This window comes from Pogona vitticeps, chromosome 6 (genome assembly GCF_051106095.1).
Source record: "Pogona vitticeps strain Pit_001003342236 chromosome 6, PviZW2.1, whole genome shotgun sequence".
Classification (NCBI taxonomy): domain Eukaryota; kingdom Metazoa; phylum Chordata; class Lepidosauria; order Squamata; family Agamidae; genus Pogona; species Pogona vitticeps.
The window spans coordinates 81,913,819-81,938,701 of NC_135788.1; the positions used below are offsets into that span (position 1 = coordinate 81,913,819).

Here is a 24,883-nt window from a genome sequence, read left to right on the forward strand (position 1 = left end):
TTGAACAAAAAAAATACTAATGCCACTGAAAAAGTGCAGGCTTCTGCACAATTAGCTTTATCTCAGGTAATCACTGGAAAATGCTCAGTACATTGAGCATTTTCTTTAAATATTAAAGCTAGCTTTCATTTGGAACAAATCTGAAAAGTTGAAACTAATCTGAGTTAATAGATGCCTGTAAAATGACAATCAAAATATGTGCTAGGCAAGTATTAGAGATGATGTGGGTTTGCATGTGTTACAGGCCTATTCTAGATTTATGCGTATCCAGAAGAGCATGTCAGTTGAGCATTGCTTCTTCCTCTCTTCAAATCTGTTTCTGTTTTTCTTACAGTAAGGATAACTGGAGTATCAGTCTGTAGATCAGTTGTGCCCTTCAGACCACATACCCATATACACTCTTCAGGCCTCCAAAATAGTTCTAAATTAGAATTCAGACTTCTGAGATTACATTATACTAAGAATTTTTCTGTTTCCCACAGCACGACTATGATATGAGGGTGGATGACTTTCTACGTCGGACACAAGCAGTTGTCAGTGGCCGAAGAAGCAGGCCTCGAGAACGGGAGAGAGATCGTGAACGGGATCGGCCCCGAGATACAAGAAGAGATCGAGATCGTGACCGGGGCAGGGAGAGGGAGAGAGAAAGGCTATGTGATCGGGACAGAGACAGAGGAGAAAGAGGAAGATACAGAAGATAATGCATTTTGAAATTGCAATCACTTAAAGAGGCAAAGGCTTGTATATTTGTGTGTTTACAAGTAGTAAACTTTTATTTTCCTCTGTCAACCTACTTTATTGTGTAGAAAAATTTCTAATTGGCCTTTTATTCCAAGCATGCAGTAAGCTGTGAACTGGAAAATCCCCATCAGCCAAAAAATATTTTGCAAAGCTTGACCCATGAGTTGATTATTTTTATTTGAGCAGTCTTGGAAAACAGTTTAAGGAATGTAGATAAATTATCTCTGTGTGTTTGTCTTAACAGTAATTTAATCACATTTTTTTAAAAAAATACAAATTGATAACTGCCATAATATTTTGGTCTGTTTTCTTCCATGTAGTCTTTACACAATTTGTATGGGAGGAAAATGCTGCTATCAAGTATGCAAATACTGAGTGTGATGGTATGGCTGCATGGCCATGTTGGAGCAGCCACCTCTTTGTTTTTCTGGTTGTTGGTTTTTTTTAACTTCTGTAAAAGTCAAGCTTGTTCAATAATGAAAGCAATATTAAGACAATGATATTGATACCTGATTTTTAACCTTTGAAAAACTGTGTTCCTACGTTCTGGTGGCATTTTGGTTCATGCAATTATTTGCCTCTCCCCTTCCTTTATTTCCTTGAAATGTCTATGTTGTTTAAAATGTCCACCCATTTGTAAGAACACATAATATTGCTGTATTCTACATTGCTACCATTTCTTTCTTTTTTTATATAATAAATCGGTAATGGTCAGTTTCATGGATTTTCATGCATTATGGCTTGCAATTAAAACAACAAAATACTGATTTGAAAATGTTACTTAATGTCTTCCTCAACAAAATGCAGGAAGCATTTTGTACTGGATACTAGATTTTTCCTCACTACAAATGAGGTAATGATGCCTGAGATGAACAGAATTTGCATCTTTAAAATCCAATTTGAGGTTTGTTGTTGTTGTTTTAATATAAACACCTAGGAGTTTTGTTAGAGAAATCACACAGAAAGGTCCAGGAAAGTTAAAAGCTCGAAAGCCACTGACACAGAAAAACAGATGACATGAGTTTGGAGGAGCATGAAAATGAGAAGGAGAGTGAGGTGGAAAGAGCCCAATAAAATGTGATTAGAAGTGTAATCCTATGCAGATTTACTCAGGAAATAAGCCTCACTGTAATCAGGGAACTATTTAAAGCTAAGTGTATGGGATGGGATTTAAGAGGTAGCACACTATAAATCTGAGGAAGAGAATAATGTCAGATATTGTCATGGCTGTATCTAGATAAGATTTCTGAACAGAAATGGTTTCACAGTGAGAGAGAGGTTGGTGCTGATGTAAGCTGTTTAGTCAAAGGAAATAAATATTCCATTGGATGGAACTTTTTTTCTTCATGGCTTAAAGTAGTGAAAACAGTTTGATATCAAGAACTAAAATATGTTTACTGTGTAAGTTGATTTAGTGATATCCCATACCTGTAGGGGATCATTTTTAAAAAATATATATTTTTTTCAAAAATGAAAGTTAGCTTCAAGGTACTTGAAACCGTGTAGCAAGAAAATCTGAGTTCTTTATACACATACATACACACAGTGCTGAATCTTGGTATTCTGTTTGGCTAGGTCACTGAAAGTGCTGCAGATATTATTGAACCATCTCTTTGCTTTTTGAGATTTTAGTCGATATTCCATGCTGTCTTTGCAGCTATAAAAGGTTAACATTCTTGAACTCATTCTGAGGAGATTGAATTCTGCATCCAGTACTACTTTTTCTGCACTCAGTTACAAGCAGAGCACACATACAGCCCTAGGTCAGAGGTCCAAAAAAAATCAACATTCAGTTATTTGTGTCTTACCTTGGTTATATCTACTCAAATTCAGAACAACAGAACTTACCAAGGGAAGTCTGCAGTGGTGAGCAGGTTATGTTTCTGTGACAATAAACTGTACACATCCTCCACTAACTTTCCTGAAATAAATCTTTCAAAAGATACAGAACTAGACTCTGAGGTACTGTTTGACTCCAAAAGTAGACATTAGGACAATCCAGCAAGTGGGATGGAAACATTTAATTTTTCATTTTAGTTCTCTTGATTCCAGGAGAACTTGGACCTGCCTAATCTGTGGAGTTATATCCATTGTCCATGAATTCTAGAAGTATTCCCTAAGTAATCCTGTGAAAAATCATCACATTCACAAAGGGACAGATAATAACACTTATGCTCCTGTCAAAAATTGCAACAGCTACACCCATGTTCAGTTTGCAAGATGTATAGAAGCTATTAGTTTCCAAGCAGGCAATGCCCTTTAGTATCAATCTCAAACTGCAGAATTATCCTAATTAATTAAATTAATGTTTTAAAAATAAGTTTTTTAGTTGCCACTGATACCTACAGATTGCTATGTATCAAATCTCATAATTATTGTAGAATTTGGTTAATTCCTTTTTGAAATTAACAGAGTATCATACAAACAACTATACAGAGGAAGCATGAGAGAATGGGTCAAGTCTCAGTAGTCTACCCCTTTTTTCACAGTGACTGGCACTTTATATAATAAAAATTACTGGAATACATATTTTAAAGTAGAAAAAATATTCCTTTACTTACAGTTGCTGCCAGTAGTTGCAGTCAGTAGAAAAAATACAAAAAATGGAGTCTCCACAAGTGGATGAGAATCCGCCATGCTTGCTACATGTTTAGAGATTAGAAAAAAAGAAGACACTAGCAAATGAAGCAAAGCAAACAAACTGAAGGAGGGCTTGCCTCAAGTGTGTGTATGTGGGGCGGGAGAACATTCGCAGTACATTAGTAGCATGGTGCAATCACTTTAGGTTGTCAAGAGCTCTTCTCACCGGTGCCATGTGTTACTGCATGCAAATTATCTCAACAATATGTACAGATAAAGTCTGCTTAAGGTAGAGTTTCTTTTACATTCAGTTTAGTGATCCTAAGTAATTAGATGGTATGGGAGCAGTTCTCATAAAGTTGCTTTTCTGTGTAAGACAGAATGGTTGAGTCCATCTCAGATAGCACTATTCTTTTTTTTTCTGGTGCCACCACATTTGTGACAGCAAAATGCACAGCATTTCACAACAATGAATACAAATACAGTACTGTACTGCTACCCATCTGATTAGGATGGCAATGACATCCAGGCTGTGATTCTGATGCCATGTCAAGCCATGTTAGAAGAGGTAGCCATGTTAGTCTGTCCTAGCATATCAGGCAAAAAGAAAAGGAAAATAAAGACAAAAATGTTGTGGCACCTTAAAAACTAACTACTACATTTTAATGTGAGCTTTTATGGATTGTAGGGCAGAGGCAATGGGGAAGGATTGAGGGAGTTTGCTGCCCATAGCAATTGAAAAGGGGATGACTTAACAAATAAAATCAAGAGCTAGCATCTTCAGAAACACCCAAAGGTCTTGTCAAAAGAATCTAGTGACCAAGTATATTGAATGCTGCTAAGTCAAACAGCACTAGCTGATGAATAATGGTGCCTTGGCCAAGTCAATTCTCTCTTATGGCAATCTTTCCAGGGTTTTCTAGATAGAAAGTATTCGGAAGTGGTTTATCATTCCCTTCTTTTGGGATTACAGTTTACTCAAGACTTACACAGGGGGGTCTACTCCCGGAGGGACATTGGAGAATCCAGCCCAACCTCTAGCTCAGCAGTCAGATACCTAACTCAGTGAGCAATCCAGCCTGCTGGATTGGTTTTAAGAAGGAAGACATGATCTTGAGTTTACAAAACCTGAACAGGGCTCTTTATGAATGGAACTTCTCTCATTCATTCATTAAAAAAAAACAAGTCAAGTCAGTTCTTACACATGGCAATCCTTTTCAGGGTTTCTCAGGAGAGTGTGCTCAAAAATGGTTTACTGTTCCCTTCTTTTAGGACATCCTGTTGAGATAATGATTTTGTATGCTTTCTAACACTGGGTATCAGTGAGCATGGTGTTTTGAGGACCTAAAGGGATTCACATTTCTGACTAACCTATTGGTAAATTTCTTCTTCCTGCCTTTGATTTCCCTCTCCTCTTTTCCTGATTGTTTGCTTGGCTTCATTTGCTTGTTAGTCTCTCTCCTGATCTCCAACCACGGAGGGGGGCTCTTCCATGTGTGGAGACCCCATTTTCCCTAGCTTTCTGCTGAGTAACTATAGAGAGCAAATGTAAATAAAGATCTTTTTTTCCCACTTAAAATGCTTCCGGAGTGATTTTAACCATATAAAATGCTGGCCATTGTGAAAAGGTGTGGGCTACTGAGTCAAGCTATTTCATGCTTTTTCTGTGCAGTTGTTTTTTTGTACCTGCTACTCTGTAAACTATAAATGAAATTCTCTCATACATCATGGGATTGTTCATCTTGGCTCCATAGCCAGATGCTTAAATCACTAAGTTATCCAGCCTGTTCATTCATAGGGACACCATGGATCAGAAGCAAACTGACAGCTCGCTAACAACAACAAAGAAGAGTTTGACCACTAGTTTTAATTGTTATAATCAATAGTTATTCTACCAATGGTTATTGTGTTGTCCTAGAACAGAGAGAAATATCCGACTTCAAAGAAACTTTGCATTTGAAGAGCAAGTCAAGTTATAATTCCAGAGTCAGTACATCAGACGATTCAGAGATTGCACCACACCTCCCATGCAGATGTTGTCCACTTTCAAGCACTGGCCAGACACTATGTCTGGTGGTCTGGGATGGATACACACATGGAATTTGTTGAAAGAGAAATGACAAGACACTGCCTATTAATGGCTCATGCTGGAAAAAGAGAAGACTCAACTAAAACTAATTAAGACCATAAACCCAACTAAGACAAGGCTAGATTGATCTGAGCACACACAGAGACCCTTAAAACCATCCGGCAAAAAGGAGCAAGTCTCCTGTTTACTTGAGCCTTATTAGGAATGATCCCTTAAAGTGTACTAATAATGATTAGATACAAAAAGGGTAAGATTGCTGTTGTAGCTGAGGGTGTGGTTACAAAGGATGCCAAGGGTAATGCCTCTACAGCTGCAGTGTGACCTGCATTTCCCTTTATCCACCACTAGAGGCCAAACTTGAGCCACGGAACACTCCTGAAGAGGCTTACTTTGGAAGGGATCAGAGGAAAGACAGCTGGGAGGTGCAAGACTCCATCTGCATTCCAAATTCTCCATGTAAAGGATGTTATAGAAGATTGCAAGGAGCTGTATTAGTTCCCAAACCATAGGCACTTTGTGACCCATATGTTGGAGGTGCTGCAACCAATTGTTTGGTTGCCAAGATCCAAAAGTTGTGGATGCAATCTCCAATTTCTTCTGCCCCCAGCTAAAAAACGAAGAGGGTGCCATTCAAACATAATTAGGCTGGGCACTGCTGTTTAATCTTTTGAGCTAGATCTAAATAAATACAATTTTAAAAAGTTTCCTGCTTTCTGCTACAGAGATATACCAGATAGCCAGAACTAAAAATAAATTCAGATAAAATGAAAGCCCCCCCCCATGGCTCACTCACTTGCCCATCCCTCAGCCACCTGCCCCTGCTCCTCCCACCCTCACCCTGTGTCCCCTTTCTCTTTTCATCTCTTTGCAAGGACAGCTGGGTGGGGGATTGCTTGGGTCCCCCTTCCCTCCTCTGGCCCTTGAAAACGTGTAAAATATATGATGTGGCCTTCATACTGAAAAGTTTGGGTACCCCTGGCCTAAGTCATCCTTTCAAGGCGATGAAACTCTTCTAACTAGTTACATTCTACCTTATATCTTACATCGTCCCCTTATCAACAGTCTTCAGGGCTCCACCAATCACATTGTGTCTTTTAATTGGCCCTAGCTGTACCAGCCAAGTTCTTTTAATTAGCTTTGTTCAGGTGCAAGGACTCATCAAGAGTCTATTCCCCCTTCCCCAGTCCCAAGGTCACGATGTGTTTTTATAATCTCAAGACAGCTCTACAGTACAGTTTCTTACTCTGGTCTCAAAATATTTGGACTGGGTTGGTTCAGCTTGGACATTTCACAGGTTTTAAAAACTTTATGTTAACTTCCCATAGCTGCCGATTCCTTCACAATAGAGCTTACTGCCAGGTAAGGGTGAATACGATTACCATCTCTACCACCCTTTGCTCTTGTTCTTCCATCACAATGCTTGACCTTTCTACATCAGGTAATTTGTTCTGCAACTTGTAACGCTCATGTTATGCCTTGCTTTTGATCCATCTTCTGCTTTGGATAGGAGACTGCGTACATAAAGGGCACTTAAGTCTGAGAAAGGAGCAAGTCTGCCAGTCCCAACAAGACTAGTTCTAGTTTTCTGAACAGTCACTCCATCCATTTCAGTCATTACTCTGGTTATATTCAGGCCCTGTTCAGTTTATATCTACACTAAAACTCAGTAATGCTACCAGTGATAAGGATCTTGCAATTGTTATACATCACAAGCTGAATATGAGCCAACAGTATGATGTTGCTGCAAAAAAGGCCAATGTGATTTTAAGCGGCATTAACATAAATATAGTCTCCAAAGCCTTTGAGGTAGTGTTTAGACCAATCCCCAATATTGTATAAGCTCTCACAGCATTGTCCAAAAAGTGAATGCATCATTGCATTACTTCCTCAGTAGAGGGAGGCCCTTGCCTTCTTCTTTTCCATGAGGGACTTCGGAGTCTCACCATAGCTCCAGAAGTGACCCAGCTTCCTTTCAGTTGAAAGGTTCTCTCTTTCTTATCATCATGGGGTACCACACAACACCAAGTCTGAAGAGGGAAATGAAGAGGCTCAGAAACATCTGATCACTTACTTTTCCCAGGCTCCTCCCCCATGTCCGTGCTCAAGACTCCAAGGAGCTTAGAAAACATAGCAGCCATAGCAGTCTTCCATGTGCCAGAGGATTGGGGGGGCAGAGATATAGGGAGGGGGCTGCAGGCACAGGCAGCTTAGCAAGTATGTATGGGAGGGAGTGGCCACTCTGAGGGGAGGGACCCTTCGGAATCCTGATGCCAGTTAGAACAGCATCCAGTAAATATTTCAAACTGGGGGATTCTGGGGCTCAGGGGCCAAAATTCTCCCAAGGGCATAAGTTATCCATTTGTTGAGACAAATGTGGGTTGGCCAGGTTGAGTCCTTTGCCGGTAGCTCAGGTCCAACTGCCTGCAGGAGCGGGGAGCGACAGAAGGAATCTTTTGTGAAGGTACAGGGTCCTCATTATGCTGCATGGATGTGAAGCTGGTGGAAAAGCTGCTCATGTGGCAAGAAATAGGATTGCACTCCGAAAAGACTAACCCACGCTTTTGGAAACATGGGGAAGAAGGAAGAAGTCCATCTGAAAACTCAGGTCTCGGATTGGGAAGTCTAGCCTGAGCTGCAGCACGAGAAACTCCTCTGGAAAAGAGCAGCATCTTCACAGCTCAGGAGACATCTTGTACCAGGCTCAGGTGGTAGCTCTGGACATCATCCAGCCAGGGGATGTTTCATCTCTACCTAGCCATGTCTGCAGTGGGCTCCCTCCGCCTCCCTCTGCCTAGGCAGGAAAAGGATACGGCTACTTTTGCTACCCCTTTGTCCACCCTTCTCAGGAGAAGTGTTTTTAAGACAAGAGCAGAGAATGATTTTTCACATAAGTATGTCATTATGAAAGGTACCAATACTTTCGTAGCCCTCTTCAATAGTTCTGGAAAATCTGTTTGTAGGTGAGCCCCAAAATTTAGAAGGGACTGTTTCTTGAACTGCGATTTCAGAGCACTATCCATGGATATTTCTATGAGATTTAAGTTGAGCATATGTAAATAGGTGAAGATATCTGACAGATATGCTAATTTGACTAATCAGGAAAAATCTATCAAATGATTGCTGAGGTGAAATTTCTTCTCCATGAGGTATAATCTTGTCTCTCAATTCCCAAAAATGAGACAAAACTTTATGTCTTGATAGCCAACAAACTTCACCACATAGCAAAAGGTGATGGTGTTCACTGTCACGTTTAACCAAAAATTCTTAAATTCAGTGATTTGCTTTTTATAAAATTCATCATTTTGACAGATTCATTTAAAGTCTGCTTTAGTTTTTCTGGTACTGTATCTTCTTAGCAACTAGAGATTCCCTGTGTATGCAACAATGGTACCAAGTCACCAGCAGTATGATTTCCTTAATATATGTTACAAGTCCAGTAAGCTTTCCAGACATTGCTCATGCCCTGTCTGTGCTAATTCCAATGCATTTCAATAGATCCATGTCATGAGATGTTATAAATTCATTTAAGCTGTTAAATACTTCTTCAGCTGTAGTGTATACTAACAAGGAGATGAACAGTATGTTTTCGAAAACTGTTTTCTCATGCTCCTATCTAACCCAGTATGTGTTCTCATGCTCCTATCTAACCTAGTACAGTAAGATCGCTTTGTTATGTCTGTCCTTGCATCCGATTGCAGCGCAAAACAGGGGGACATGCAAACTCTAACAATTGTTCCTTGATATTAGCTGATGAACTGTTGATTTGCATTTTAGTTCCATTGATTCTGAGAAATCTCAGACCTGCCTAATATCTGTGATTTTCTTTATTTTCCATGCATTATAAAATCACCCCAGACAAATATTGGCAGACATCTTGATGCATAGCAATAGTGAGTTGCTACATTATTATGGCAACTAACATAAGTTCTGTTCATTGAATGAATAGAACTTATGGAGGAGCTGACTCACCAACTCCTGACTAATTTAGTAGGCCTACTCATCACTTGAGTTAAGCAACAGGGTTATAGCCAATATCTCATATGTCCCTGCCCTGTCAAAAGATTGTGCAACAGCCTATATACTCGTTTTTATTTTGCAAGATATGTAGAGACTCCTGCACCATCCATATAAGCAAGTGTTGTGCTATATTATCAGTCTCAGATATAGGGTTGCCCTAATTAATCCTGTTTACAGAAAGAATTCTTTTAAAAAATTAATCATTTTCACCTGAACTCAATCATTCTTTATTTGACTCAGAAAAGCAACTTTACAAAACTGCATTCATACCCTCTGATCATTTAGAGTCACTTCACTAAATATACACAACAAATGCTACCTTGAGCAAGGTCCATACATATTTTCTCAACTGATGCATTTCAATCTGGAAGAATCAATGATGGCTAATAATTTTATTTCTTTTTTAAAAGGTTAAAACTATTCTTTTTTGGTTTTCTTTCGGATGCTGCCACATTTTCGACAGCAAAATGTGCAGCATTTTACAACAATGAACACAAAAAGTGCTATACAGACGATCAAGAAGGCGATGACATCCAGGCTGTGATACTGATACCACGTCAGGTCATGTGCAGCTACTCTCAAGTGCTTGGCACTTTTGTGGCGCATGACGAACTCAATCCAAAAGACAGCCCGGTCCAGTGGCTTTATGGGTTGGTCATGATGAATCTGCGATATTCGTACTGCATTTTCCTTGTATCTGGAGGAATGGGGTGGGGAGAGACATGAAAACAAATTGAACAGAGAAGGGAATTGCTTCCACAGCAGGCAATGCTAAATCTCAGCCTACAAGTCCTTAAATACAGGATGTGACCAGATGCAAGATTGCTTACTGGTTTTCAATCAATGTCCAAACTAACTTAATACTAACATGACATCTGGTTAATTGAAAGCAATTTTGGTCCACTATGAACAAAGTTTCTGTACCAATGTACCAAATGCTTCAAGGCGCTTGGAAGATGACATTAGAGAAGAAGGCTGTTCATGATATTCCTTTGGCACTACAACACGCCTTCATATGAATAAGTGCCATACTTTTGAAGCAAATAGTCTATATTGTCATACTTAGGAAAAATCCCAAGGCCATTGTCATGAGCATGGATGGGAACACATGAACATCCAAATGATGGACTTCCAGTGTTCATCAGCTGTAGCCATCCTGTCAAGTGGTGAGAAGCCGTTGCAGTTCAACAACATCTGGAGAGCCACACACCATCGTGTGGCTGAAAACTAATTGTGTCACTCATTTCTTTGCTGTGTAAATCTGAATGAGTCAATGGTAACTTCATTAAAAGCCAAGGCTCCATGTAATAGCCATAATTGTAAGAAGCTTTGGAGTTTGGGGGGGAATATAGCTGGACTAAATATGAATAGAGTTTAAAGGTCTAGGGCAAGACTCAAGGTAGAAGATGCTAGGTTGAAGCAAAGAAAAAATAAAAATTAATGCACGAAATCTAATAGAAGGCTACACATTGTCTCCCCCCACAAGTTCTGAGTTGTGAAGAGTCCTGAGCCATGTTTTGTTTCTCCAGAGCTCCTTGGTGCATCTAGATATGAAATAAAAAGATTGATATTGCACTTCCAGGGGAAACGGCAATCGACTTACGTGGCATTGTGAATGACAGTATTCACAGCATCTACCAAATCTTTCGCCATCATTGTGTGGATATTCAGCTCAACAGCCATTCCCTTTGCCTTCATGTGGCCAATGTTATCAGGCTGGTCACCAAACATGGGGATCCCAACCATGGGAATTCCATGGTAAATTGCCTCATAAATTCCATTTGTTCCACCATGTGTTATAAAGGCTTTCGTCTTGGGGTGCCCTAAGATTGGATGATGAAAAATGTGATTACTATTCTCTGTCTCTCTCTATCTATCTCTCTATCTCTCTATCTATCTATCTATTGATCTATCGATATAGATATAGATATAGATATAGATATAGATATAGATATAGGTATAGATATAGATATAGATATAGATATAGATATAGATATATAGATATAATTGACATATAAATATTGAAGATCTAAACTCTGTATTTAGAAGAGGGCCAACTCTTGACAGAAACCTGGATGTGATTGAGATCAATAAAATTGTGGCTAAGAGTCTACTATAACTTGGCTCAGGATTGTCTACTTTACTGACTTTTAGAGGAAACAATTGCCCCCATAGAATCATCTAATTTGGGAAAGAAATTAAGATTGAGGGACACTGCAATAGACACCTTGGATTTGATGTCCCAATCAGAAATATATTGAGCGATAAAATGTAGGCTATTATACAGGAACTGCGGAGTGCTGTGAACAAGATCAGTTCACTGTTGAGTCTGCAGCTTCCCATTAAAGTTGGCCAACCAGTACCGTACCTTTACCTGCTAAAATGCCCCCAGGAACACAGGGCCTTGACCCTTCCCACATGCAGCATCATTCTATCAGCACTGGTGTATGGAAGATTCAATGGGATCCCATACAGCGAGAGGTGTTGCTGCTGTGAGCCAGGTGGAGTGGAGTCACTCTCTCACATGATTCTGTATTGTCCATTCTATGCAGATCCCTCTAGAAGACCCACATGTGTCAAAGAAGAGGGGGCATTGGGATTGTGACACATTGAGTTATATTCTATCAACAGGAAAGTCAGCTAAAGTGGAGTACATGGTTGCCTTTTTGAATCAGATAGTGAGGAGCAGCAGACTGAGATTTAATGAATTTCTAGATCTAGTTAACTACAAGTCTGTTTGTTATTTTGTATATGCAACTGTTATATATGTGCCAATAAAGGGTTCTGCTTGATTGATCTAGAAAGTTCCTGAAAGTAAACTCTTGATCTTGAATGATCACAGAAAGTGCTTCATAAAATAGAGGTCTATTATCTATATTCCACTTTCCATTATCTATATTCCACTTTCCATAGGTCATTCCAAGTTCATACCTCCCCCCCCAAAAAAAAATGGAAACAGAATTAGTACATATATTAATTCTAGGCTCAACACTGACAACTGAATGGTGGTTTGTTTTTTGTTTTTGCATTACCAACACTTTGCATCATTGAGGCTAGAATGACTAGAGCAGCCCAGAGATTCTAAGAAGCGCAAGTCCTGGGAGGCCAATGAAAACAGAAGTTGGTGGCAGTCAAGGGGTCAACAGGAGGAACAGATTGAAGGCATTTTTTTTACACTTAAGCAAATCTGACAGTTTTTCCTTCTCCCACATTTGAACATCGGTGAACTTAAGTTCTCGCTGTAGGAGAATGTCTCTCACCAAGAAGATCATTTTGTGGAATCCAGTCATAAACCCTAGTATTGGCTCCCAGTTTTTCTGGCCTTTTCCCTTTATACCGCCAAATAACCTGAAAAGAAGAAAACACGGGGAAGAATGTTAAAGGTACAAGGCCTCCTGTTTATTTTGCTCAACTTCACAATCATATTTATTTTTGGAGGCTCTTTCACTGCAACTGTGTGTTCTAACAGGATTATTTATCTCCACATTATTGGTCGGTACTTAGACAAGTTCTTTCTCAATCATTAAATATATATAGAGTTGCATCCAAATGTTATCCTCCATGTTTATTTATTAAAATTATGTTCTACCTTTCCACCCAAATAAATAAATAAATGTGCAAGCTAATATAGCAACCATTTTGAGTGCAACTTTAGCCATTTGGCTCTAATGTTCTTCCTTATCAACATTAGGAAGAACTGAAGGAAAAAGTTAAAAGAACTAAAAACACTGAGCATGATGCATTTGAAGTTGCACAATTAGCAGATTCAATTCCCATTCATTTCAGTTTGGTCAGTTTGGCACAGACATAAAGAATCTTGCATAAAATAAAACAGACGTAGTAATTTTTTTTCTTTATTAGACCTGTTAATTTATAGCAAAAACTGAACCAATTTTTATTTGAAGCATTCAAAGATGTAATGATACAAAGTGGAAAACAAACTGAAGCTCCACATCTATTTAATATTTTAGAGCCCTGTCTTGCATCCTGTCTTCCAACTAACACTGTTCTGTTCAAAAACTGCCCAACTTCTTTTCTCTCTCTCTCTCTTACCACTTTTATTATTCCTTTCTTTTTCTTCTTTATGGTCTGGCAAGCAAAGAATTATTCACTTCTTTCAAACTTCATGTAAAATATTCATTGCATGTCCAACACTGGAATTCAAGGCACATGTGCACATATGTATCTGCCCATCTATCTTTTGATCTTGTAGGAATGTTGACTTTATGACAATGTGACCACCTCTTCCCATATTTAGGGAAATGGGTTTATAGTGTATGAATAAACTACTTACTGATAATATTCAGAATGAGTACAGTGGTGCCCCGCATAGCGACGATAATCCATTCCAGAAAAATCATCGCTATCCTGATTCGTCGCTATCCGAAACAAAAAAGCCCATAGGAATGCATTGAAACCCCTTCAATGCATTCCTATGGGCTTAAAACTCACCGTTATGCAAAAATCCTCCATACGGCCACCATTTTCATTGCCCAGTAAGCGAGGAATCAGCGCGAAAATACACCAGGCGGCCATTTTGGAACCGCCGATTGGCTGTTTTTAAAACATTGCTATGCGAAAATCGGTAAGCAAAACAGCTTACCGATCATCGCAAAGTGATTTTTTGCCATTAAAAACATTGCAATGCAATTGCTTTTGCGATCGCAAAAAACACATTGCTATGCGGATTCATCATTAAATGAATCGCTCGTTATACGGGGCACCACTGTATATTCAAGGAACAAAGGATTGAGGTATCAGTATCTAAAGGATTAAATATTACTAGACTAAGAATAATATTGATACCATTTTAAATTATGCAAATTGTTTTACATTTTAAGGAAACACAAATTTGTTTGAGGAACTAGGCATGTCTACGAAAGCTCACATTATATTAAAAAGATATAAAAATTAGTCTTTGAGATGCCACCACTTTTTGTCTTTTTCTACTTTTTATTTCTATTTTGCTTGCAAAAATTTTAAAGGGCCCTTTCTCTATCAGAGTATGAAAATGCTATTTAATATGAAGAAACTAGGTGTGAGACATTCGCCAGAATTGTGTTGGGCAAAAGCTTAAAACATTTTGGCAAAGAGTTTCCATAAGTTAAAAAATCTGAATAAACATCATCTATTGTACTTATTATGCAACAGATAGTGTCTGTAAAGACTTCTTAACACACAGCAACAGATTTCAGCCAGTGAGTCGCCTATCTTTTACAGATTACACATACAAATAATTATTATAGCACATTACATCCTGAAAACTGACCTTCTGTGGAAGCTGGCTAAGTGCCAGAGCAACCATGGCACTCTTTTCATCTGTTAAGTTTTTAATAACTGAGCCTAGAGAAAACACCACAATACCATGTTCTCCTGAACTTTGGACAAATTTCTCCATCTCCTGTTGAAAGACAGAAAGAGAGGTGAGTGACTGATCATAAAGTGGTTTGCTGCTGGAAATGTATACATGGGTTATTGTGATAAGGTTTTGGTTGACCAGAAAAAAACCTTTTAAAAAAACTATGAGGTACAGTGTGTCATTGCTGCCCTAGTGGGGTCTAAGAAAAACATGTATTTCCTCCCTTTCCTCCTATACAGAGGAAGCTTTTAATTTCCCAGTATCAGTAAGTGGCCAAGTTTTATGGTTAAGCCACTTAATAATAGTAAGAAATTGAAAACGGACGGGAAAACCACATGCCATCTGCTTTGGTTTAGTTCAGCAGATCACATGTGATAGAACCAAACCAAAGTGCAGGCATTCTGCCCACACCTTTAAAAGAGTAGTCCCTGACAGGGATCCCAGATGTTGTGGGCAAGAATGCTCTGTGGACAGGATGGTTCATGCTGGCACTTGAGTTGTCACCAGGAAAAAGAGAAGAATAACTCATCCACAGAACAAATAGCAGGACAAATCCAGCTTACTTGTGGTAAGTCACTACTGAAAATTGTACTGATGAAGTAAGTTAACAATGGTGAAAATGTAGAATAAGATTCTAACTTGTAATTATTAACAACAAAGTTGTTCCACACTCTGGAATTTCTTCATGTCTGCCCCCCATTTGAGAGCTAATGGTTGAATGACAGAGAATGTGAAAGAGATAGCCATGTTCTTAGCTGAGCTGTCTAGAGTATTTACGATTTCTCTGCAACCATATAAAGAATAACCAGTGTGGCTCGAGCACAGCCCTTTTTCTTCATAGAAAGAAAAGGAAATTCTGAGGAAGATGTTCTTTGTGAGGAAATTCTGAGAGCGAGCGAAAGATTCAAGAGAGGAAAGGGACAGAGGACAACATAGAGGAGTGTGGGTTCACTACCAGGTCCTCTACTGGGGGCTTTGAGGTAAGAAGGCATAGCTCTTGTGGCAGCATCTGGCTGTTTCTCCTGGCAACCACAACTGGTATAGCTGACCCCTCCCACATACTCCCCCTCCTCCACCCTTCCTGCCTCACACTTACATCAAGGGGCAGCTTGTCATGGTCCACAATTCTTTGCCCAGATTCCCAGTTCATGCCAGGGAATTTGACACGGGTTTTTGCTCATCAGGAGGTGGACTGGGGAGGGACAACGCCCTTTCCCCAAACCCCATGGACACTCTGAGGTATAGAGACTGTTGTGTGGTCAGCAGGAAGAGGGAAGATAGAGAGGCTTCCCCACAAGGGAAGTAATGTGCCACTGGAGATCTGAGCTAACCTGGTTCTGATGTAGAAGGGTTGCTCTGACAAGAAGAAGTAGCTCTGAGGTAAAAATGGTTCCTGTAAATTGGTTTTATACATAAGAACAAGCAACTCCCCACAGCCCTTCGAGCCACGTGTTTGGCTGCTTGACTTGCCAATCCAGTAATCTCTAGGTTCTTCCTCGATTTGAGGGTGGAGAAAATGGGCTAATGAATCAAACACACCACAAATAACTTTAGAAGTTCATCGGTTCAGTTTGTTTCCGTTTGTTGCTTTTTAAGGAGAAAGGTGTGATATAAATATTTTAAACAAACAGACAGGCAGACACTGACCCAAACCAATGAAACAATGACTTTTGATGAACTTCCTGGTTTGTTTTTTGATCCACACCCATCTCTTGTCATTATGTTTTTAGGACACCCTTTGTCACAATTCACAAAGTGACACCACACAAGAGAAAATCCCAGAAAATGACGCAGGGCTGTTTTTCAACATATGTGAATGGTAGTGAACAGAAGAAGATATCTTGTGGACCATCTTGACTGCTGCCATTGGTGTTGGAAACATTCAGGCTACCCTGTGTCATGAAAAGTTTGGCATCCTTTTCCTTCAGGCAACATGGGTACAATATTGTGCAGCCATATTAGACCATTTCTTGCCTTTGGAATCATAGATATAGATGCACAATGTCCTACAGTCATAAGCTGGAGGGTTTTTTTTTTAAAAAAGAATTGAATACATGAAATGGCTGACTTGATCATTACCAGGTGAATTGCAGAAAATTACCTCAGGCAAAGGTTTTGCTGGCTGGCAGTGCAACCCTCCTACAAATTCAAAATTTGGCAGAAGAGGCCGTGGAAATTCAAAGTCCCAATATGTTCGGATTAGCCATATCTCTGCTTTAGTCATGGTTTCACAGAAGGTTGTGGGTCTCCCTACAAATGAAGAGAAGTGTGATTAAATCCAACTTGATTCACTTTTGCACAAGAAAAACCTATTTCCAAAAGAGAAAAATAATTCATATACACTATTAAGTTTTCAGTAGTATAATATATACCGTATTTTTTGAAATAAAAAGGAGTTGTGATCCAGAACAGCAGGAATACTTAATGGCTTCACAAATATCTATATCACACATCAGAGGATTAGCACCAGATCCTGGATGAGTTTTTGTTCACAGGCAAATCGGAAGTTACTGTTGCATAAAGTTTAAAGGGGGGGAAAGACTTCTCTGGAGAAAAAACAACCCTTAGCTGAAAAAGAAATCTCTTAGTAAAAGAATTTATGTGTGTAATAGTGACAACATGTTCAGTTCATATTTCTAATATCCAACACATGGCCACTACATTATATTTTCAATATGCAAAAATATTTAGAATTAGACAGGATACGTATATTTATTTGTTTATTTATATATTTATTTATTGGACTTATATACCGCCCCATAGCGCTACAAGCACTCTCCGGGCGGTTTACAATTTAATTATACAGGCTACACATTCCCCCCCCCCCCCAGCAAGCTGGGTACTCATTTTACCGACCTCGGAAGGATAGAAGGCTGAGTCAACCTTGAGCCGGCTACCTGCGATTTGAACCCCAGGTCGTGAGCACAGTTTTTAGCTGCAGTACAGCGTTTTAACCACTGCGCCACGAGGCTCTTTATTGTTACAGCATCAAGCCATACATAAAACAAAACTGAATGCAGAGCTTCAAGTACTGACATATACTGCAAAAAGCCAAATCACAATAAACAAAAAGCAATAAAACTACAAATATAACAGTATAAGACCAATGTCTAAGTTTTGCTATCTATTCTGGCTACTATGGCAAGCCACCCAAAATTTCACAACTCCGGGAGGCAGTGGAAGACAGGAGGGTCTGGCATGCTCTGGTCCGTGGGGTCACAAAGAGTCCGACATGACTTAACAACCAAAAGCTACTAGAAAACTGGCTATTTAGAGCAGCCTTCCCTAAACAAACAACACCCTAATACAATAGTACCCAATAGTATAACATCTATCATACTGCCATGTTCCATGGTTTTATACTTTTCTACGCTTTTAATTGTATTTATTGTATTGCAATTTTATCCTCACTGCATTTTATGACTCTGACGTACTGATGTTGTTATTTGCTATTTTGCTACTTTGTTGTTTTATCTTACTTGTTGTAAACCACCCAGAGTGGCTCGGCTCCTGTGATTCGCGGGTCTCCCTCGCTGGGTATCTTCAAGAAGCAATTAAAGACATGGTTGTTCCAGCAGGCCTTTCCGTCATACACCTCTTGATCCCCCTCTTCTCTTTCTTTTTGTTCTGTCTTACGTATTATGTGATTTAATGTAGTGTTTTTATCTCTTAGAATTGTCTATTTACATTGTCTTGTATTATTTTTATGGTTGTTAGCTGCCTAGAGTGGTCCTCTCGGACCAGATAGGCGGGGTATAAATCAAATCAAATCAATCAATCAATCAATCAATCAATCAATCAAACAAACAAACAAACAAACAAACAAACAAACAAACAAATAAATTCTTGAACCTTTCACCCCCCACCTGCCCACTTGCTTGCCCCTTCACACCCAATTTCCCACCCACCTGAACAAATTGTCTGCCCCTGATCACCGCTAAACTCCCATTGATCACAAATATCAAAATCATAGGACAGATAGGAAAATGACTGTGAACGCAAGAAACATCACAACTGCAACAAGGAGTAGGTTCTTACCTAGAACTTCACTATAGAAAGTATCCCATTGTTTAAAAAGAACATGCTGGAACACAATGTCTTGTGAGAGGTAAAAGAGCATGTTCCCCATCCTCTGCAGGAAGGTCATCCGGTCTGTTAGCCCTCCCAGACTGGCAGGCACATAGGACGGAGGAGATGGGATACCACCACAAAGACGCTCCAGGGTGTTCCCACTAGATAATCGGAAGGAATATATAAACGGAAGGTGGAGCTTCTCAGCCACCAGCTCCCCACAAGCTGTGACTGGGTCTGAAATGAGAATATTAAAATGAGCTGATTCCAACTTCTTCAATAGTTTCTCGTTCAACAGAACCGTGTCACATATAATTCTGTTTCTGTGCAGCAGTTCTTTCATAAGGTCAAAAATCTTCATGGAAAATCTCCAAAAAGAAAGCTCATGCCTCTCATAAGCCCATATACGTACAAAATCCTGAAATATTGTTTCCATAACCTCTTTTTCGATTGGAACAGAGATCACTTCCACTTGAAATCGGGAAGGCTCACTGAAGTTCATTATCAGGAAGGATGAAGGCACTAACACCGTCACTTGGTGGCCCCTGGCTATCAGTTCATCTAGGATAGCTTTCATATTGAGCCAATGGCTGAAGTCAACAGGCCAAACAAGAACATTCCCAGTAGAAGTTGAGCCCACAAAGAATACTAGAAGCAAAGGAAACACCAGCATCCATTTCACAGACATTCTCTCCAGCTTTTCTCTGCTTGAGTAATGATGATACAGGAAGTGTGAAACGAGAGTCTGGGTGCATGCAGGTACTCTTGCATTTCATAACGAACCACCCTAAATAACCTTTGCCATCCTTTGGCATGGGTATTATCAAGAAAACAAAGGTCACCTATGTGCTAAAGCAAAATCATGTGACAGATAACACAGCACCAGCTAGCAGGATAAGGGCATAAAATGATCACTCCTCATTCTGGAAGTTAAGAAATATTTTATATTCAGTGTATAGGGCTTTTCCCTCTCAGTGCTCAGTTCACCTCCCTACAAAGCCATGTTATATCTTACATCTGAAAGTGTGGAGCCATGAGATGGCCAAAGTATTGGAACCTCAGCTTCACGATCTGTCCTGGAGAACAGTCCGTGACTGACAGGAAATCGCTTCCAAAGAATCAGGCTGGAGTAGCCCCTTCCTGCTTGCCGTCCTCAGCCCAAGGGAAGGAATTACATCCATGGAGGGAAGCAGAAGTTTCCATTCCTTCATCTCACCATCTCTGTGACATCTGTCAAACCTATTGAACAGACAGAGTGTAGACTGGCAGGAAGTGGGGAGGATGAAACTGAAGTTTGTTCCTGATTTCCAGTTCTTTCTTCAGCCTAGAGTTGCACTCCACAGCATAACCTGAAGAAAAAAAACGCAACTTCCATACTTTCCACCTCCTCTGTTTCCACACCATCCTACTGTTGTTCACAGTCATACTGTATTGTTTTTTTTTTTCAATTCAATTTTATTTAATTTTAAGCCAAAGGCCATTTAAACATAGGATCAATGCATGAAGTCAATTACAAACCAATAAAACAACATCTTCAAAACCTTCATGACCATAAATAAAAATTCCAAAAACAGTAAAGTTTAATATGTGCAGTATATATCAAAGAGTCTTATAAGAATTGAATTGAAATTGTATTGTACAACTTTTTTTGTTCAAAATGCACAAATAACAACATCCTGGGCTGACCAAAGAGAAAGATGGAATTAGTGGATGTTTTACTGTATTTGATTGATTGATTGATTGATTGATTGATTGATTGATTGATTGATTTGATTTGATTTGATTTGATTTGATTTGATTTGATTTGTATCCCGCCCATCTGGTCTATACGACCACTCTGAGCGGCTTCCAGTATAATGCAAACAATTAATAAAAATACATAGTTACGTAAATCTACAAATGAAAATGTGGAAACCAAGAAAATGGAGTAAAAATAAATTAAAGAGAAATGAGAAGAGAGAATCAAGTATTGACTGGAGGGAAGGCCTGAATAAACACCCATGTTTTTACTTGGCTTTTAAAGTCACAGAGTTGATATTTTGATATTGTTTTAAAAGCTGGCCACGTACAAAACTGTGGTAGTTAAGTTAGAAATGTGCTGCAGGCTACAGAGGTGACCTTATTGTCCTTAATTAGGAATAACCACCCAGGATGCTTGTAGAAAAGTAGCAGGAAACATGTTCAATGTTCCAAGGAATCTATTCAGAATAAAAGAGGATGAAATCAAAACTTGAATTCAGAAGCTCCTGGAGCTGGCTTTTATGAGTGGTGGACAGAAAATAAAAACAAAAACAAAAATTCCTGGGGGGATGGGGGTAACCAACGTACGTGATCAACAACAAAAACCAAGATAGGCAAGGTATCCAAGGCCACCTGGCAGCCTATCTGCCTATTGCAGCTCACTGTCACTTCGAATAGTAATATTTTGATTTTGGAATTTTTTTCCCGCTTTCACAGAGAGAAATGCATTTTTATTTACGTTGGAGAATTCCCAATAATAAGTTATTTCTTATTTTCTGATGTGAACTATATTTGAGAATTGTCTTGAACCTTCTCTGTATTTTGGCTGCATTCTACTGAGAAGCACATTTTGAGTAACTGAGTGGGATTTTCATATATTTTTTTCGTAACTCTTTTGTTGTTTTCTTTTTAGTAAAATACATAAAATCTTTTGCAGCTGTTGATCGGATTTTGAGCCACAAATGATTTGAGGTACTGAATCCAGTGTCTTACCTTTCTATGCTCCTGGATCGGCGGTACATGGTAAATGGGGTGGTGGCAACATACCTTTTTGAGTTAAACTGCTTGGAAACACTGCCAGAAGAGTAACTGACATGTTCAGAGCAGGAAAATAGTCCTCATTGGACTTGATGGACCACCTTTCCCTTACTGCTTCTTTGAGTGTCCCTATCTCAGGCTCCAGAAGGTAGAGTGGCCAAGTGGCTATCATGGAGGTCTGACCCAAATACTGTGGTAACTTATATTGGCAAAACCTGAACAGGGCTGTTAGTGGTAGGAGTTTCTATCATCCATTCTTCTCCTTCTCCTTCTCCTTCTCCTTCTCCTTCTCCTTCTTCTTCATGCACCATCAAATCAATGACTATCAAATGAATGATCATCACTCATTTATAAGGTCACCATACTTCGTAAAAGGATTATTTTATTCTGTAGTTATATTTGAATTTTTAATGTTGCTCTTATGTATGAGTTTTAATATATCTGTTTAATGCTTTTAAATATTGCAATATTTTATTATTTAGCTTATAACAAAAAAAATGTAAGCCACCTTTGAACCTTTAAAAGATGATGCTGTTAAGGTGGTACACTCAATATGCCAGCAAGTTTGGAAAACTCAACAGTGGCCAGAGGATTCGAAAAGATAAGTCTACATCACAATCCCAAAGGAGGGCAATGCCAAAGAATGCTCCAAATCCTCCAAGGTAGGCTTCAGCAGTATGTGGACTGAGAACTCCCAGAAGTACAAGCTGGATTTTGAAAGGGCAGAGGAACTGGAGACCTAATTGCTAACATGCACTGGATTATGGAGAAAGCCAGAGAGTTTCCCTGCTTATTTAATTTATATGAAGAATACATCATGCGAAAGGCTAGACTGGAGGAATCCCAAGCCGGAATTAAGATGGCCCAAAAAAATATCAACAACCTCAAATATGCAGATGATACCACTCTGATGGCAGAAAGTGAGGAGGAATTAAAGAATCTCTTAATGAGGGTGAAAGACAAGAGTGCAAAAAATGGTCTGAAGCTCAACATCAACAAAATTAAGATCATGGCCACCGGTCCCATCACCTCCCAGTAATTATTTGTTTGTTTGTTTGTTTGTTTGTTTGTTTGTTTATTAGATTTTTATCCCACCCTTCTAGACAATGTGTACTCAGGGCGGCTTACAATAAAATTATTCATAAAACAGTTAAAACAACAATTAAATCGACAATAAAGTATTACTCAAAATGGAAAAATATAAACAAAAGACTAAGTAACAAATAAAAGTCAAGTATTGACAGGAGGGAAGGCCTACCTAAAGAGACAATTCTTTAATTGACTCAGAAACACACAGCGAAGGTGCCAGGTGGATCTCTGGTGGCAGACTGTTCCAAAGTTGAGGGGCCACTGCCGAGAAGGTCCAGTTTCTAGTTCTTTCTTTCCAGGCCGCTCTCGGCGTTAGGCCCTTCAGCCATCTTTCCTGGCTATAGCGAGTGACTCAAGTAGATCTAGGTGGGAGAAGGTGTTCTGCTAGATATCGAGGTCCTAAACCATTTAGGGTGGGGAAGATATGGAGGCAGTGACAGACTTTATTTTTGGGCACCATGATCACTGCAGATGGTGACAGCAGCCATGAAATTAAAAGACTCCTGCTTCTTGGGAGGAAAGCAATGACAAACCTAGACAGCATGTTAAAAGCTGAGATCACCTTGTCAACAAAAGTCCTCATAGTCAAAGCTATAGTTTTCCAAGTAGCGATGTACAGAAGTGAGAGCTGGACCATAAAGAAGGCTGACTGCCAAAGAATTGATGGTTTTGAATTGTGGTGCTGGAGGAGGCTCTTGAGAGTCCCCTGGACTACAAGAAGAAACCTATCCATTCTAAAGGAAATCAACCCTGAGTGCTCACTGGAAGGACAGATCCTGAAGCTGAGGCTCCAATACTTTGGCCATCTTATGAGAAGAGAAGACTCCCTGGAAAAGACTGATGTTGGGAAAGTGTGAAGGCACGAGGAGAAGGGGACGACAGAGGACGAGATGGTTGGACAGTGTCATTGAAGCTACCAACATGAATTTGACCCAGCTCCAGGAGGCAGTGGAAGACAGGAGGGCCTGGCATGCTCTGGTCCATGGGGTCACAAAGAGTCAGATACGATTTAACGACTAAACAACAAAATTGATAAATACCAAAAAAAGAAGAAAGGATGCATGTTGAACACAGCATTTATCGACCTTAAGGCAATGTTCTATTCCATACCTCCTGTATGACTATGGAAAAAATTAGCCTCCACAACTATAAATAAAAGACTTCTCTTTTAAATTAAATGTCTTTATAATATTTCCTAGTTGAGGGTATGCTGTACCATGAATGGGCATTTAACAGATCACATGTCATCTACAAACGGGGTTAAATAAAGCTGTGTTTTAGCTCCAATCCTGTTTAATTTATATGTGAATGTTATTGTTGAGCACTTGTCATCCCCATTGTTTCATGCCCCTAAATTGGCAACTAAACCCATTTCAGTTCTACTATATACAGACGATGCAGTACTGCTGTCTCAAACAAAAGGGGGTCTCAAAAGACAACTAAGGGCGTTTTCCAGCTCCTGCCAAAAGTTACACTTACAGGTGAATTACAGCAAGACCAAAGTTATGGTATTTTCAAAACGTTTCAGACTCTGTAAATGGTCCTTGGATGGGTGACCAATCAAACAGTTTAGAGTCTTCAAATATCTAGGTGTGATCTTTCAGACATCGGGAACATGGGTAGCTCAACAAGAATATGTTGCAGGAAAAGCTTCACGTACTATAAAAATTCAGGGAAAGTTTTTCTACGCCAAGGGTCACAATTTCATACCAGCAGCACTGGAAGTTTACAGAGCCAAGTTGTTAGCTCAGTTCCTGTATGCAATTCTAATCTGGGCCAATACAAATTTAAAATTGAAATTGTGCAGTCTAAGTTTCTCAGGCAAATATTGGCCATACCTGGCTGTGTTCCAAATGCCTCCCTGAGGTTGGAAAGTGATCTTCCATTAGTGCATATACGGGCTTGGCTCAGAGTCAAGACATTTAATTTCTGGTTAAGGCGGAATCTAGTTCCCTCCAGTCTGCTCTCCCTTGTTATGGAGGACTCTCGTGGGAGTAAATGGATGAAAGTTATCAAGTCCAAAGTACAGGGCGTAGTCTTTACACAGTTTGTATGGGAAGAAAATGCTGCTATCAAATATGCAAATACTGAGTGTGATGGTCTGGCTGCATGGCCATGTCAGAGCAGCCACCTCTTCATTTTTTTATTTTTAGCTTTTT

The 24,883-nt window shown here is 39.4% G+C and overlaps 2 protein-coding genes across 7 annotated transcripts in view; one reads left to right on the plus strand and one right to left on the minus strand.

The window, feature by feature from the left end:
- The window catches only part of YTHDC1 (YTH N6-methyladenosine RNA binding protein C1), a 31,792-nt gene extending 30,337 nt beyond the window's left edge, over nt 1–1,455 (plus strand). For all 5 annotated transcript variants that reach the window (XM_073003974.2, XM_073003976.2, XM_073003977.2 and 2 more), the window contains one exon: nt 483–1,455. In XM_073003974.2, the coding sequence (XP_072860075.1) occupies nt 483–701 (219 nt within the window). In that variant the 3' untranslated portion in view covers nt 702–1,455. The remainder of the gene's footprint in view (nt 1–482) is intronic.
- On the minus strand, nt 913–24,720 carry LOC110070666 (UDP-glucuronosyltransferase 2A2). Of its 2 annotated transcripts, none has more exons than XM_073003979.2 (6): nt 18,825–24,720; nt 16,888–17,036; nt 14,697–14,828; nt 12,688–12,775; nt 11,031–11,250; nt 913–10,124 (listed from the first exon to the last, which is right to left on the minus strand). In XM_073003979.2, exons 1-6 carry the CDS (start codon nt 19,543–19,545, stop codon nt 9,845–9,847), a joined length of 1,590 nt encoding a protein of 529 aa, XP_072860080.2. In that variant the 5' UTR covers nt 19,546–24,720; the 3' UTR covers nt 913–9,844. The 2 variants fall into 2 exon arrangements, with proteins under 2 accessions (XP_072860080.2, XP_072860081.2); XM_073003980.2 differs by lacking the exon at nt 18,825–24,720 and adding an exon at nt 17,159–17,257.
- Nucleotides 24,721–24,883: the final 163 nt, after the last annotated feature.

Coding starts and splice junctions, on each gene's coding strand:
- LOC110070666 (XM_073003979.2), bottom strand. CDS start 19,545: ATGTCTGTGAAATGGATGCTGGTGTTTCCTTTGCTTCTAGTATTCTTT. Junction 17,037..18,824: donor TTTCTATAGTGAAGTTCTAG/GTAAGAACCTAC, acceptor CTTCATTTGTAG/GGAGACCCACAACCTTCTGT. Junction 10,125..11,030: donor ACTGTCATTCACAATGCCAC/GTAAGTCGATTG, acceptor CCATTCCTCCAG/ATACAAGGAAAATGCAGTAC.